The sequence below is a fragment of the Prionailurus viverrinus genome, chromosome C2, assembly GCF_022837055.1.
Source record: "Prionailurus viverrinus isolate Anna chromosome C2, UM_Priviv_1.0, whole genome shotgun sequence".
Classification (NCBI taxonomy): domain Eukaryota; kingdom Metazoa; phylum Chordata; class Mammalia; order Carnivora; family Felidae; genus Prionailurus; species Prionailurus viverrinus.
In genome coordinates this window covers 114,080,030-114,097,838 of record NC_062569.1, presented here as the reverse complement: position 1 = coordinate 114,097,838, position 17,809 = coordinate 114,080,030, and the positions used below count along the sequence as shown (strand labels likewise).

General features: G+C 36.1%; 1 protein-coding gene across 2 annotated transcripts in view; it reads left to right on the top strand.

Moving 5' to 3' along the window:
• Nucleotides 1-17,809, top strand: part of EPHA6 (EPH receptor A6) — an 880,333-nt gene that overhangs the window by 710,591 nt on the left and 151,933 nt on the right. For both annotated transcript variants that reach the window (XM_047875260.1, XM_047875259.1), the window contains one exon: nucleotides 17,040-17,165. In XM_047875260.1, the coding sequence (XP_047731216.1) occupies nucleotides 17,040-17,165 (126 nt within the window). The remainder of the gene's footprint in view (nucleotides 1-17,039; nucleotides 17,166-17,809) is intronic.

Here is a 17,809-nt window from a genome sequence, read left to right as displayed (position 1 = left end):
CAGTTGTGGTAAAGATGCAAGAAGGAGATGACTGACAACAATATTTTCTACATGGTATCCATAGAACAATGCACCTTAGGATGACAAATGTGAGAGAGGTCTAAATGATCCTCAAGTTTCCAACTTACCAATTAGCTGAATGGTCAAGTCCATTCACTAAGTGAAGGGATACAGGGCGTGTGTGTATGTGTGTGTGTGTGTGTGTGTGTGTGTGTGTGTGTGTGTGTATGTGTGTGTATGTATGTTGGGGAAAGAATTATAGGAATTATGATCCTTAGATCCTTGCTATCCTGAGGAATGGGGGAGTTTGAATAGGAAGGCTATCTCAAAAGAGATTTTCTGTGAAATCCTTTTTTTCCAAGAGAAAATACCCATCCTATATAGGTGTCAATGACAAATGAGTTCCATCAAAATGTATTAGATTTCTATGTTGCATACCTGAAACTAATAATGTATGTTAATTATACTTCTGTAAAAAAATTGTTTTGTATCCTCTCGATAAATTATAAATACACATCATAAAATTGTCAAAAAATGTATTAGATTTCTATAAAGCTTCAAGAAGTTTACACATTCCACAAAAGTTATTCGTGGAACTTGTTTCCCTTGAGTAATCACAGAGCAGCTACATCTACCTATGATGTTCGTAATATCAGTGGGAGACAAACAGTGTATTGATCTCACCCACTAGAGAGTTGTACCCTTCAAACATTCCCTCCATTCCACTCACCAACCAGCCTGACCAGCTGACATTCAGGTGGAGGCACAAAGTTTGGGGAAGTCTTCTGTCATAATGGCTTAAGTATACCCTGACATGTAAATCTTGACAAGCTTGGGTTCTTTTGGGGTCAGCAATATTTTCTGTCCTCAGGTTGATCCCAAAGTTACAGAAGTTAAGTGGAAGAAGAATTCAATTGAGGCAGACTACTTGTTTTTCTAAATTCAAAGCATACCATCTTTATTTTATGTATACACTTTATTTTATGGTTGAAAGGTAAAAATAAAAACTCATTCATGTACAAAACTATGGCATTAAAACTAGATTAGAAATGACTTGTGGGGTGCTTGCATTTATTAATCAGAAGTAATCTTGTCAAAAGTAAAAGGTTTATATCTAAAAATGGTAGAAAATATATGATAAGATTCATCTGGTCATTTATCAGTTTTTAAGTGTTAAGGATACAGTGAACAAGATCATAGGATATTGGCCTCATAGAAATTATCTAATGGTGGAGATGTACAAGAATAGTCTAGAATAGCCAAAATGATAATTATTAAGGCTGTTTCAAATTCAAAGAGATAAAGCAATCATAGGATATTGGTACAGTTAATTCAGGAACCAGGCATGTTAAAGGAGGCAAATCAAAAATCAGTTTAAGATTAGATTCTGTTGGGAGTAACAGAAAATTCCAAATAACAGTGGGTTAAAAGAATAAAAATTATTTCTTTCATATGTAAGCAACATTCAGAGCAATCTATGGCTAACAGGAGGGCTTCATGATTTTCAAAGACGCAGGTGTCATCCTTGAGTGGGCTGTCTTTAGCACACTGCCTAGGATGGATGCTTACGTCCCATGATTTCAGAAAGAGGAAAGGGTAAACATGGTCTATTTCTTCTTTCTGGGACACATACATTTATTTGATCACATACAACTTAATCAAATAACCTCATATGGATGCATAAGAAAGCTGGAAAAAATATGGTCTTTATTCTGCCCAGCTATGTGCCAGCTAGAAATCAAGGAATCTGAAAGTACGAAAAAGGAGGAAAGAGATATTTACGGGCCACTGTCAATCTTGGCCACCATGAGGTCAGAGCATGACTAGGGATGTAGAACTTTACTCCAACATTAAGAATAAACCAACGTTGTTCCATTTGTGGAACGTCCAGTATATGATATAAGAGGCTGATTAGGTTGTAAAAGTTCTTTCAGATGGGGTATCTTCACCTAGTGATTATTCTTATGGTTTTTTCATGATATACATTTTATAAATTAAAAAAAGCTGAGGAAACTATACTTTTTTGTCTCATTAAAGACTGAATATTTGAAAGTCTCACATTTGTTCATTGTATAAGATTGTGCTTAAAGTTTGGTGAATCAGTGCTTTATAAACACACTCACACATACACACACAAACATGCGACTTTATGCAACAATTTTCTTTGATCTATATATGTCATTTACCCAAAAATCTATCTCCTTTTCATTGTTTATTTCTTGACAAGCCTATTCCACTATCTATTATTTATCTTTGCCAGCACTTCTTTTCTATAAATACAGTTTGCTAGATTATACCTACATCTGTACTTAAATACGAACTTTCTGGGACTCTTTCCAAACTAAGAGTTTGTGATTACAGTTAAGCAGTGATATTGTCACTTGCTTTTTCCTTTCTTGGAAGTACTCCATCTTCTTAGGTCACTGCCATCTAGTACTGCGAAATGTGATTTGAAAAGCAAGTTTAAATAGAGCTTTCTAATTAGGCTGCATTCATTTATATTTTCCCAAACCTGCACCCAGGTTACCCTAAAGTTATATGCACCCAATTAAAGAATATTCAATTTGAGATCTATATGCCTTTGAGTATGAATGGGGTAACTCTCCATGATTGAGCTTGATCCAACTGCTCATTCAGCTAAAGTGAATTAAGTCTTCTAGGGCACCAGGGTGCCATTTAGGAAATTACCTCTGCCAGCACACTAAAATTACCTCACATGGGTGAGCAGCATTCTTCCAGGGAGTAGTTTCATCACCCCACTTCTCCACTGGCCCAACCTTATTGACGCTAAAGGGTGATTCATATGACACAATATTTACCTATGGCTCAGACAATAACAACGGCCTGCTCCATTTAAGAGCATATGTGCCAGTATTTAAAGGGTAAATGAGAAAGCCATTTTGTTTGGATTTTTTTTAGAAATCAGATATAAACAAAAGTGCATCATTGTTCCCTAAACTCTGAAACTATAAAATGTGGTGATAAACTCATCACCACATAATAATTCAGCTCCTTAAAAGTATCAATAAACAAACATCTTTTTTCTCTATTAACACAACATGTACACAAAATGAGTCTATTTAAGTAGAAATAAAATTGAATGTAATACTTTGAAAGCAGTAAGTTTTTATTTTTCACTTACAAATATAAATGTCCTTTTAATTTTAACTCACTCCAGTACGTCTCTTAGATAGTACTTCTCTCTACTCCAGACATTTATTGGTTCCTCTTTTGAAAACTAACATCCAGAGCATAAAATACTTTTTGTGGTGCCATAATTTGTTAAATAATGCTTTTGAAAGTGGCTGGGTGCCCAAAGAGTCCATGCAGCAATAAAATGCACTCAAACTGCTTCCAAATGTTTTCCTTTCCAGATATATCATGTCAGGAGCTGCCATTCCTCTCACACTGTCGCTATATCCACGAAGCTATAATCATGCACCACCACGAGAATATCTTAGCAAACTACCCAAATTTACATCCAAGCCAATATTGAAAACGTAATAAAAAAACGTGTATGCTAAGTGAACCAGTAATCTAATAATACAAGAGGCTGAAACTGCTTTGGAATTAGCTCTGAAAAATACATTGATCGGGGCATTTTCAACAGTGAACAACACCTGCTAGCTCCCTTTTTCTCACTTTCTCTCTTTATAAAATCCATGAATCTCCTTCAGCAATTCTCACGGAATAGGATGTACCTCGACCCTCATTTTGAACTCAGTCTAATGGCTGCCATGGATGACCTAATGGTCAGCAGTAGTGAAAATGGTGGCACAGCAAGGGGCTGGGAGATTGTCGGTGGAGGTATTATTTTAGGCAATCTGGACAGGCCCAGTTCATGTGGCTTAAGAGTAATAAAATCAGACTTCTTTGAGCCTGTTTCTATTTTTCTCCCTTATTACCAGCAATGAGTGTTACCTCAGATCAGACCTGGAAGTTAATATGGTTCCTAAAGGCACCAAGCCTAAAAATGGGAATGGCCTCAATAAAAATTAAAAGATACATAAAACTGAATAAGGCCTGACTCTCTTCAAGCCCATTTCACACTTATGATCATATTTAGAGATAGATCCCCACACACTGTTATTAGTTTGCTTCAGGCCACAGTTGAATTTGCTGGCTCAGATCTAGGATAATTAGGCCCACAGAAAATGAACAGTGAGTCAGTCTCTCCTTCAGAGAACATCATCCTTAGTTCTGTGCTGCACATTTCTCTTGGGCTCAAGCAGTCAAGATTGCTCTGCCCTTGAAATCTTCTCTCTCTTTGTCCCTTAAATGCATAAATGAGAGGACACATATAGAATACTGAAAGAAATGAAGTGGAGGGTATGTATGGAGGCCTCTTGTCTGGCTGTTTGTGTCATTAAGTGTCCCCATCTGTCTGTCTGAGAATAAAGAGCATATGAGCTAGAGAGTATGGCTTTGCATGCCATAACACTTGTAATGACTCTATTTTTGACTAACCCACTAAACCAATTACATGGATTTTGTCATTCCACCCTCAGAAGCTGCTCTCAAAATCATCAGTAACATTGTCATGAGTCAGGGAGATGTGGATGTGCTTTATACTTCCTGTGTTTACCTTCACAACTGACCCTGTATGCAGCATACCATGCCCAGTTCTGTCAGAAATAAAAATACAAAAATGAGAAACTCTTCAAAGAACTTATTGTAAGCTGTGTCATGAACAGAAACAATTATACAGCAAGGAAAAATGTAAGTGAGAGAGGGAAAAGGGCCGAGAAAGGTTGGTAGAGGCCTTATGTGAGTGACTGTTTTGTATCAGATATTTTTTAAAACACTGTCTTGTATAATTGTCCTCATAACAGACTGTTTTCTACATGTTACTGAAATGGGAATTGAGCCTCAGGGAGTTGAAGTGACTTGAATACAGTCATCCAACAGGCTAGGGCACAGCAATGTCTTGAAACAGAGCCCCTCTGACTTCAGCACCTGTGTGCTTTCCATGGCAGCTTTACTGCCTCCTGAGGGAGCACAGATGAGGGCAGATTATTCCAGCCGTGAGAAAACGGAAATCCTCTTAAAAGAGATGGCATTTAATCAGGGCATTTAGAATGGGTCAGGCCAAGGTAGGGCATTCTTACTTTGTGTTGGAAGGAGTGAGCCACACATTTAAGTAACAATGAAAATTCTTATGTGTTTGGAGTAAAAAGTCAAGAATTTTTGAAACCATTTTTTTAACAAAAAATATCTTGGAGTGCCTGGGTTGCTCAGCGGTTGAGTGGCTGACTCTTGATTTCGGCTCAGGTCGTCATCCCAGGGTAATGGGATCAAGCCCCACATCGGACTCGACACTGAGCCTAGAGCCTGCTTGAGATTCTCTCTCCCTGACCCTCTCCCCTGCTTGCTTGCTCTCTCTATCTCTCTCTCTCAAAAAAAAAAATAATAATAATAATGTGGTAATCAACATGTGAACATTACACTTAGGTGGTAAAATTCAGGTTGCAAATATAAGATAAACATCAAACAACACCATACTTTCAGTTTAACAGAAAGTATAACATTTATGGGGCACCTGAGTGGCTCAGTCAGTTGAGTGTCTGACTTCAGCTCAGGTCATGATCTTGAGGTTTATGGGTTCGAGCCCCGTGTCAGGCTCTGTGCTGACAGCTTGGAGCCTGGAGTCTGCTTCCAAGCCTGTGTCTCCCTCTCTGCCCTCTCCCCCACTATCACTTTGTCTCACTCTGTCTCTCAAAAATAAATAAATGTAAAAAAATTTTTTTTAAAAAGAAAGTATAACATTTATGACAGTCATGCTTAACACCTAGGTTAGTACAGAAATGGGCAGGGATGTCATAGAGGTATGCAAAGATTTAACAGTTCAAAAACCCTTAGCACTTCTGAGAAAATATGAATGGGAAATATGTGGCAAATATTTCTGTAATATGGTAGTTTCAGTCCATTAGTGATCAGTATGCATTTAAAGTAACTGTAGCTGTTTTTGAACATGGAAAACTAGATTCAGAGTAAGTCTTTGCTCAACAAGCTAATGATAGTATGAATCCCTTATATTTAAAAGTATAGTTTAAATTTGAAAAGTTTAAGGTAAAGCATTTTTGTTTTTGTAGTAACTTTAAGATATTGACACTATGTTAATAAATAGGTACACTGCTGTGCAATTAATTCCATTACCATATTTTATATTTGTTGGTCATCATTAGCATAAATTTTATGCTTCAAAAGAAATAGATCAATCTAGCAAAATGGTGACAATTAATTTTCTTTTAAAGAGAGATTAACCAAATTTAAGGAAGAATTGATATCTCATTTTCAAATTACTGATACAAAATTACCAGAGAATAGTTATATATTTTGCCCAACATCCAATACTGCGCAAAAATATTGCAAGATAGATGCATTTCCTGTTCAATTTCCAAAACTAAATAAAAGCTTCCTGACTGAAAGCATTTACATTTTTCACTCTCTAAAGTAAACATTAGAAAACAAAGTACAAAAAAAAAAATGATCTCTCAGCTTCTGAATAGCCCACTTAGTTACATAAAGTATTTTCTGTACCAACACTTTCTCAAATTTAAAAGATATTTACTTCCTAAGAATATGACAAAACCGTCTTCATTTCAAATCATTTGGTCCGTTTCCATGGCAACACTGCGGGATTCCTTGGCTACTGTAAGTTGCATTAGTTGACTATGGAATTTCTCAATTTGCATCTTGATCTTGGTCTGTTCTATACGCCAAACAAACTAAATCATTTGTTATTTAATTCACAAACTCCCATCAGAATGTCTATATTTGAGAACCACACGTGTCTTGATAGGACTGACAAGGTCAGGGCCAAGAGACTGAATTCCTTTCGAGTCTGGTACAGCAGCATCTTGAGCCCATGATGGAATAGGAAAGGAGGCAAGGCCTGGACTGGAAGCAGTGCAACCTGGCCCACCTACCTCTGAAACCATACTTATTCCTTGGGTTTGAATTCATCAGTAGGGAGAATGTGAATTTTTTTAATGAGGAATAACATGATCTGAATTGAAAGGACTCAAGGATGTGTCCACCTAAGTGTCTACACCACGCAGGGAGGGACATGGAAGGAAATCCCACATGTTTACCTTGAGTGCAAATTGGCTACCTGGAAAAGTGGACATGTCTTTGCCACCACCACACCTTTATGGTACTACTTCAGTCATACACTTACAGTATCAGAATTGATGTAAAGTCATTGGAGTCTTGATTAGTTTTGTTCTCTATTGGCTATTCTCAATTATTTTCAAGACTTACTGTGTTCCTTGATTATTTTCAAGACCAAATTCTCAAAATGGTAACTATTAAACCAAATTATCTTGTTATCTAATCCGTACCACATACATGTCAAATGAATACCATTCTTTTTTTTAGGGTTTTATTTAAATTCTGCTTAGTTAACATACAGTGTAATATTAGTTTCAGATATAGAATACAGTGACTCGGTGCTTCCATACAATACCCAGTGCTCATCACAACAAGTGCACTCCTTGATCACCATCACCTATATCACCCCCCCACCCACACCCACACCTACACCTCACTCTGGTAGCCATTAGTTTGTTCTCTGTGGTGAAGAGTCTGTTTCTTGGTTTGCCTTCTCTCCAAATCAGTACCGTTCTGACCTTAAAAAGCTAACAGGTCTTTGAAAGGAATTTCAATCACTTAGCCTTTAATGAGACATGTTTGGTATTATGTTTTAGCACATTTTTTGGTAGATAAGATGGCCAATGATGTTATCACCCATATCTGGAAGTGAAACTAAATCCATAAACATTCTCTTTCATGCTTTGTACATGAGAGACAACAGTGTGATACACCTGACAGCACGGTACATGCTAGCAACCAATGACTAATCCCGACTGAAGGCAGCCTTAGAAAATTACAAAGAGGCAGAGGCAGCCTGCCTCATGACCTCTTTATCAAGTGTACAAACTTCCCTTTAATAATGTGACAGATATACCCACAGTTTATAAATATTAAATACATAGCACACTCTGGCTGCAAAGCTAAATAGATCTAGCTCTCATACGCATGGGTAAATGCTGCTTAGCAGCTCCTTAACTGACACCTTGGCACCCGAGGTAAAAAGCATTTTTATAAAAGAACATATAGGGTTTTGTTGTTGTTGCTGTTGGGTGTTGTTTAAAGAACATATGAAGTCTGACCCCAGAAAGAAAAGCTGGGTACCAGTCCGCTGACCAAGGCCCTGTGTGGTGACTCCATCAGGAAGACATGCTTTTCAAGTACAGGTCACCCCTTCACCACTTCTTAGATAAAAGAACTCTAGAATTTAAATTTTTTTATTAGAATTTTACTTGTCCCTCATTCCTAAGTGCTTCTTCATAAGCACTTCGTGGAAAGTCACAAATCTCATTGAACTTTAATAATTATACACAGTTTTGAGGATATTTATATTATTAGAGTATACATGGTTTTAAAATCTCTGATATCAAGAAAACTCAGTCTGTTATTTATCCAAATAAAGTCAAACTGCCTTTGAACTATTCATATAAAGGTGGTTTTAGGGGCGCCTGGGTGGCGCAGTCGGTTAAGCGTCCAACTTCAGCCAGGTCACGATCTCGTGGTCTGTGAGTTTGAGCCCCGCGTCGGGCTCTGGGCTGATGGCTCGGAGCCTGAAGCCTGTTTCCGATTCTGTGTCTCCCTCTCTCTCTGCCCCTCCCCCGTTCATGCTCTGTCTCTCTCTGTCCCAAAAATAAATAAACGTTGAAAAAAAAAATTTAAAGGTGGTTTTAATTCAACTCAATAAACATTACATCGAGCCCCCACTATGTGCAAGCTCTGGGACTGGACATACAGAGGAGAATAAAACGTGCATGACTTGTCCCTGTTCTTCAGGGATCACATCCTAGTAGAAAAGACAGACATGTAAGCCAGAAGTCACCTGATGGCAGCCCACAGGCTGAACTCAGCTAAGAGGTATGTTTTTGATTTGATTTCTACAGTGTTGTTTAAAACATCTGAATTTGTTGCCCTTAGCCAGAACTTTCATTTGACCCAGTGCCTTTGTCATCAGTTATTTTTGGTCATCAATTTGACATACCTATTTATTATACCCGAAGGGCCATAAAGGCATTTGCATTTGGTATTACAAAATTGTAAACAAATAAATAATGTATCTATGATAGTGTTCTACCTCTGTTCTAGTAGCTAAGACTAAATGGGGGCACAGAGGAAAGAATATGAGTTCTCCCTGGGTATGTCGGGCATGTTTTGACAGTAACCAGAGGCCAGAAGGGCTTTTCAAGAGGAAATGTCACGGAGGCATAGAGACATGCCATGGTAGGTCAAGTTTAGGGAATTAAAGAAGATAATATTTCTCTCTCACTATTGAACGCTTACTTTTAGCCGCTAACAGGCACTTCCCATGATGTGCAGTAAACCAGTATAAGTGATATGTTTATTATTAGCTCCATTTTTCAGATGAAGAAATTATCAGAGAAGCTAAATAATTTACCCTAGATGAATCAGCTGGTGAATGGTAGAATCAAAATTCTGGTCTCAAGCCTAGGCATTTTCAAAAAACTGATGAATGTGTTGGCATATTGCAAATTTAGTCAGGACAGTTTTTTAATAATTAAGATTCCAAGTCCCAACACATACAAACATAGGTAAGACCACTGGACATAATCCGTATTTGGGGAAAATATAATTCAATGTAACAAATGGGATAAAAATTATGTAAACAGATTTTTAGAACTTAAAGGAAATTCGGCTAAGTGCTAGTCCAAGTTCATCATTTTACAGATAAGGAAACTCAGACTTTTGTTTTTTTTAATTTTTTTTTCAACGTTTATTTATTTTTTTGGGACAGAGAGAGACAGAGCATGAACGGGGGAGGGGCAGAGAGAGAGGGAGACACAGAATCGGAAACAGGCTCCAAGCTCTGAGCCATCAGCCCAGAGCCTGACGTGGGGCTCGAACTCACGGACCACGAGATCGTGACCTGGCTGAAGTCGGACGCTTAACCGACTGCGCCACCCAGGCGCCCCGGAAACTCAGACTTTAAAACATTTGTTTTTAAAGAGTCAGAGAATGTCTACTTTAAATATAAATTTAAAAATACTTTAATAAATGTCTTTTTTTATCAGCTTCAGAATATCTTAATTCTCTTTGTTAATGCTAGCTTTAAAAAAATACAACCACCATAATTTTATCATGCATATCCTAAAAGTTTAAAAATAACTCAAGGAAAGCTACAAATTTCTTTTTAAAAGCATTGCAGAAATAACTCATAAAAATCCATCCATGAAACTACCCTTTTTGCTTCAATACTTTTATTGTGACCTATTGAACAACAACAGGATGATAAATCTATAAAATTCATATTGCAGTGACCTGAAGGATTAAAAAAAAAAGCCAAAAACAAACAGTAATGGTTGCATGATCTTTAATTGTATTTGGTGCCGCAGAATCTTCATGGAGATTAGCTGTGTAGCTAGCTAAAGAGGAAAACATGAATTTAGTTGTAGGCATATTTCCATTTATAATAATTTAGGAAATGAAAAGATTTTGTAATTGTAACTTTGGCTTAGCTTAGTTAGAATCATTTCCTGAAAATAACAGTATCCTATCAAAAATCGATTTCCTCTTTTTGTACTAGAAATATATGTTGTAGTGCCAAGCAAAAACAAAAAAAAAAAATAGGTGCTTCAAAATATTTACTGAACAAATGAATAAGTGTATGAATGAGTTATTTATGAATGTAATAGTTCCCTTTCACATGTTAGGCCTAATTGATAATTAGGTCTCATCTAGGCTGTTGGCCTAGGAAGCAGTTGAACAGGCTCAGTACTCCTTTAGATCCTCGCAAGATATTTGCCAAAGGAGCAATTTATTACTTTTCATCTAATCATTTTTTTCAATCCACTTATTCCATTTGCCTTTATTGAAACCCTACTCTGTGCAACTTCTGATCAAGTTAAAGCAGACAATGTTGGGGTCCCAGCTGGCACACCTACTACACCACAATGAGGCAGGTATCTTTTCTCCACCAAACTAGGCACAGCAGCTTAGTTTTTCCTGCATGTTATTAAGTAAAGAGAATTAAAGATTTCTTTGGAGTAAAAAAAAAATGTATTCTTTAAATGCCTTTTTTGAAAATGGCTTCTTACTGTTTCTGGTCTTCCTTCAATGGTCATATAACTCTTAGAGTCTGAGGCTTCAACCACCATCACAAAAAATTAGGAAGCATATGTTCAAACAAACAATGAGCTAATGGTTTTGTTTTGTTTAGTTTGTACTTCTCTTGGTAGAAGAGAGAATGTGTACTCTATAAATTTTTGGAACAGAAATAGAAGAGAGGCACACAGGAGAGAAAACATGAGATACACTAGGACTGGAAGGAAACACACTTTCTGACGCAGGATGAGTGGAATGGACAGGTAGACAAACAGCAGGTAGATAGACATACGGATGGATAGGCAGGCATATGTATAAATAGACAATGAGTAGAGACTCTTTGAAGGTTCTGAAGTGAGAATTCCTCAAGAAAAATAGCCCTTGAGATAGCCTTTGGTTTAACAGACTATGTCATCATTGAACTTTGCTCATTCACACTGTAGCTCAGAGGTACCATCATTAACCTAAACCACGCAGTCATGTAGTAGCTACCATATGCCTGTTAAAGAACTGAATACTGGATACTTAAGGCTGAAGAAAGGATCTCTACTCTGATGCATACATACTCAATTCTCAACTCTCCAAAATTTTAGTCATTCCCTTTTCAGTAGACATGTTTGAGCCAAAACTCTCTACTATGTGAATACTAATTTGTTTATGTTATATATTTATTCAGATATACTTTGTTACCTTTTATATTATTATAAAACACAAAATACAAAAGGAATAAAATTATTTTGACATAATATTCATTTTACACTAACAGCATAAAATGTATCACTATAGGATCTGATGATTAAGTTCAGCTTATTTTGACACTTAATTTCAAATAATACTCATACCACACATGCACAATATACACGAGATGCTACATATTTAGGACTTTTTGTGATTTTGTATCAGTGTAGATCATCCTTGCATCACATTATCGTTGACAAAGAGCTCTTTTTAGCAGTTGGAGACGTGGCTTTTCCGTTTTCTGTGTGTTCTGTGTGTTTGCTTGGACCTTGACTACCTATTTTCTAATGTATACACAAGGTTGAGAACCACTGTATAAGGAACAACATGGCTTCTGGGATGACTGTCTGAGGCCAGGTGAAATCAAGGCCTTGCCCTAATTGTTCAAGCTCATGAAGTAAATGTTTTCCTTCATAAATACTTCAGCATTTTTCTCACTGTTTTATTGTTTAAACAAGCATTCTCCAAAATTCTCTGAGTATACACCTCTAACAACAAAAATGTTGAGCATTATACATGGGGAGTATTATGCATATATTTTATTTACAATTTATTTAATACACATGGGCGCATATATTTCCAGTTTACAATTCTAAACTGTATTTAACTGCGTCTAGGTGTTCTTTTTCTACACATAGGTCAAAATGTGTATCTGCAAAAACAAAACAAGATGGCGATGATTTGAAGTAGCCACATGTGAAAAAAATTCATTATTATAGGGATATTTCCTTTATTAAATTTTTCAGACAAAATTAAATTACTGATGCATGATCTTCAAAGAAGAGATTTTTGTCTGTTCGGTTTTTGTGTATGTGAGTGGTGGAGGGCAGTAGTTCTGCATTAGAAAATTTAATCAGCCTACCTCGGTTTCTCACCCAAAGAGATTTCTTTTTTAAAAAAGAAATTAGGACCATTTAAGGATATTGTCTTATATTTATGATTATTTGCTTTAACCCTTACAAGCAACCCCATGAGGTAGGGTCAATTATTATTTTCACTTTACGTATAAGGAAATTAAGGCATAGAGTTTAAAGTCATAGTCAACTTTTTACACTAATTCTTAATGATATTGAATGTCCAATGTAAAGTTATTTCAAAGAGATCACTGCAATATCAAAATAAAATTTTGTTTCATTTGGTTTAAGTGTTACATATATGTTACTATAACTCATTGAAAACTGGTTACTCTATAGACCACATTACTTTCAGATAATCTGGGCAATCAGAATCCTCCATTAATTGATCAGACCAGATGTCAAAATTCGGGCCATGTCAACTTCTGCTTTTTTTACGCTGTGGTTACTAGCAACCATTATTTTAAGGATGCTTTACTCTCAGACAACGTTTCTCAGTGGTGTTACTAGCATTTTAAGGGAAATGCTCCTTTGTGCAGTGGGTATACCAGTTATTGCGATGCCTTTGGTTCACATGCAGACCCTCACTCGCTAAATAATGTCTTTCCCCAGTCATAATTTGCAGTACTCCCTAAGCAACCTTGACAACCACTGAACTACTGAAGGACGGATAAATTAACTCCTGCAGCCAGTAACTTATGTTAATTTACCTTATACCAGTAGTTAATAGTGTCTTTTGTTAGTGTGATACTCAGAAGTGTTTGGAATTATATTTGAGTAATGTTGCCAGAGTTAGCAAATAAAAATACAGGACACCTGATTATCTGGTAACTCTATATTAGAGATAATATAATGCTAGTGTCCTATCCTGGTGTCTCTTTAACTCACCGACTCCAGATCACTAACAAATTGGAAACTCACTTGTTTGAGATTTAGAAAAGCATGTGTGAAGTGACACATCTTATATTTCAGATTTGTAGTGGCTAAAGGAATACTTTCATCAAATAAAAATCTAACTTATGTTGACAAAGAGTCTGTTGCATGCACGTAAAAACAAAATACTGATGGACATTTATATTTATCCTGCTACAGGTGTTTGATGTTGTTCATTCTTTAACTACAATATAATTAATAAGTTCCACAATTGCTTATTTATTTTGTTGTTGTTGTTTTGTTTGTTTTATTTTAAATCCACCATAGTTTACATACAGTGTAATATCAGCTTCAGGTGTACAATACAGTGATTCAACACTTCCATACAACACCCAGTGTTCATCACAAGTGCACTCCTTAATCCCCATCACCTATTTCACCCATCGCCCCACCCACCTCCCCTCTGATAGCCATCAGTTTGTTCAGTATAGTTAAGAGTGTGTTTCTTGGTTGGTGTCTCTCTTTTTTCTTTGCTACAATTACGTATTAAAAAAATAAATAAATAAAGACAGCGAGGGCCAGCAACTTAAGCAGTAGAGCAAACCAGACTAAAATTATTTCATATCAAATCCCAGAAGGTTCCTGAACTTAATTTCTTGTAGATTAAGAGATAAGGGAATTATAACAAATAAATTCAGCTTCATTATTCAATTGTGAAAACAGAGCTATAATGTTTCATGCAATCTCTATTGACATGACTGACCCTAAGGAGGAAACTGATAAGGCATTATTATCACATAATATCATATTTCAATTGAATACGTATTCATGTACACTAGCTTTTCTGTTTGTTTCATATATTAAAAAATGACAGTCCCTTAAGGAAGAAATGCCACAATAAATGAAAGACCTTTTAACCCACAGTAAAGAAACATCACAAAGCCATTATGAATGATGCAGCAGGTTTAGGAAAATGAAAGCTGCTATTAAATATGACAGGCTGTCACAATAGAAATAGTAATCAATGTAATCATAGCAATAAAATAATATTTGTATTTTGTTTCTTTCAAGGAGTTAAAATAATGGACATCTTTTCTAAGTTAACAATTTCACATAATATGGCAAAATAATAGAAAGATAAAAATCTCTAAATCTGAAGCATATTAAAATTATTTAAAGTCTGCTCTACACACTTTTGTTTTTCTCAAAATTTCTTTTGAGATAATTGCATTTATATTCTTTTTTCTTTCCTGTGCATGATTATGTTCTTTTGTTTTTTGTTTTTTGTTTTTTTTACAATCTTCTTTTTTCTAAGTTTGTTTGTTTGTTTGTTTGTTTGTTTGCTTTTGAGCGAGAGTGTGCACACAAGCAGGGGAGGGGCAGAGAGAGGGAGAAAGAGAGAATGGCAAGCAGGCTCTGCCCTGGACTCAAACTGAACGAACCATGAGATCATGACCTGAGCTGAAATTAACCAACTTAACCAATTGAGCCACCCAGGTGCCCCTACAATCTCATATTCTTGAACCAAACTTCTTATCACTTGGCTTCAATAAGTCCATAATCAGCTAGAATTGGAATATTTCTGTTTTTACCACCTATAATAAAATCTGAATTTCTTATAATTATTTTCTCTGTTGTAAAATCACCACTTCTTTTGTAACTTTAAGAATACAGTATAAATATATAATTGTCTCTACCTGGTATTCAGTAATGCTCCGTGGTGATGGGTACTTTCTCAGACAGTGTTGAAACATTGCAACGTGAAAAATGCCTTGCATGGGAAACATTGCACATGAGGAAATATTTGTGCTCAATGATATATACACCCCATGTAATAGCAAAGGAGAAATTAGATTCATTGTTCATCAAAAGTTCCCTCAGAACTACTGCTTGGCACTTTAGCCACATCTCTTCATGTTTAAGGGACTCAAACTCTGCTGGACCTTTCCACTAAAGCCTCATAAAATCAACAGCAAAACCAGCTTAATTACAGCATTTGATTTTCTTTCCATGCTTTCTTTATTCCAATGCACAATAAATAGGCCTCACCCATTAAAATATACATTGTAACTTCGCTTTCTAAGCATTTCTAAAGATCTAAGAAATCCTGGCTTTTCTTTAGCATCAGCTCTCTCTGTAGAAGCAAGTTGTATAGAATGTGTTATACCAGGTCCCTTTAATCCTGGTCAGATTTCAAAGAGGCTATGAATTTTAACATATTTTAGGTGCGAAATTTGTGTCAAGGAACAGAGTGAAGTCTCTTCAAAAATGTAAGACTTGCTAAAACTGAGCCTGAGAGGATTGATTCAAGGTCTCTTTATTTGAAAACTGCTGGGCCTGATTGGAGCTTCAGGGGCCCCAAATGATGTGCATTCCTTATAACCATCAGTGTAACTTGCTTTTAGAGTGTTACTGTGATTAAACTTAGATATACCATATCAATTACCAGTACTGCCCATGCACTGATAGTGCATGTATATTAAATTTTCTTCTGAATGATTTTAGTGTCTTTCAGGTCATTGAGATACCAAATTATAATGCTGTTATTCCAAACTGAAGGGTTTCTGATTCATATTCAGAGAATAGCAATCTCCCAAATAGGAAATGGCTCATTATTTATTTTTAATCTACACTGGGAAGATTTTGTCCTAGGAGTCTGCCACCTAAGTGACATCACTTCCCTTTTTCATGCCTTAGTTTGCTAGTCTATAAATGAGAATTTTTTGACTGGATGACCTATGATGTCTTTTCCAGCTCTGACATTCTTTTATTCACAATTCATGATATAATCTTATGAATAAACTTCCAAGTGGTTTCCTGTTGGGGTTTTTTTGCTTCACAGTAGCCTTCTTAAAAGTGAAAAAGCATGTGGTTCTACCTTTGCAAACTCTGTCTTCTCCCTAATAGGAAGGTGTAACAAATTAAGAATTGTGGATATGGATTTCCTTACCGCTATTTCAAAAACATATATAATTGCTGGATGGTGTAAAAGCTTTCCTCATTTTAAGCACCACTGCTGATAGACCTAAAGCAAAACACTGCTTCTTCCAGTGCAGCTTTGATCTCAGATCCCGCTGTGGCTGTCTCCTGCATGTCTGTCACTCATGTGGACGACTCTGCAAATAGACAACCTCAGCGACTTTTATTTATATCTGCTTTGTCAAATGTAGGTTTAGAAATTTTATCTTCACATTCTACTGTTTGTACATCGTTTGGGATTGTAACTAGTTAAGAGTACTTTCTTTTCAAAACCTAAGTTGATTTTTTTTTAATTATGAATAAAAATGCATTCATTCCTTTTAATTTTATAGCTTTCTTGTAAGGTTTGATGTTTTTATTAATGATAGGATTTTTTTCCCCAGTTAAATGATCAACAGCTTTTCCACAAATAGATTTTGATTAATGTCCATTTTTATCTCTTAAAAGGATCCTTCCCGGCCATTGGGGTGGAGGCGTTTTGCCCTAGCTTCCTGAGGGCAGGGTTTTTAAATAGCATCCAGGCCCCGCATCCAGTGCCAGGGGGAGGATCTCTGCCCCCCAGGATTCCTGCTGGTAGGTATTTCAGGTGAAGTTTTCTGCCACCATATACAGCACAGGACTGTGCTCACAACTGAAAGATACACAATACAGAAATAAATATTTCTAAGATATATTGTTGAAAAAAAATACAGGTGACCTTTCTTTAATGCAGGGACCACATTTATAATATCTAATGCCGTGAAAGTGGTAAAAGGAAGTAGAAGACAGATCTGTAACCTGAACACCCAGTTAGCATACTGCTGCTGCCTCCTCTAGAATAATTTTTACATAAATAAGGACTAGAGCTTCAGATCTCAAATTTTATAACTCAAGAATAAAAATAAGATAAAGTAGAGCTACTTTGCCACTTGGAATTCACTAGAAAAGAGAATTAAAAACAGCATTATTGACAGGCAATTCCATGTTTGCGCAAGTTTATAGAGATTTAATTAAAGTTTAATTTTACTAAAGAGAAATGAGTGGAAGCCAGAAAGTAGCAAATTTGAAACTTGAAGAACTTTTTTGAAAAAGAAAATTAATGCACAGTTTCCCCTTAAACATGTCAGTCTGACCAAAGCTGTATTTTATCAATGAAAGAAAGAAAATACAGGGAATTGAGCGTTTTTATTCATGTTTATTTATTTATTTTGAGACACAGAGAAACAGAGAGCAAGTGA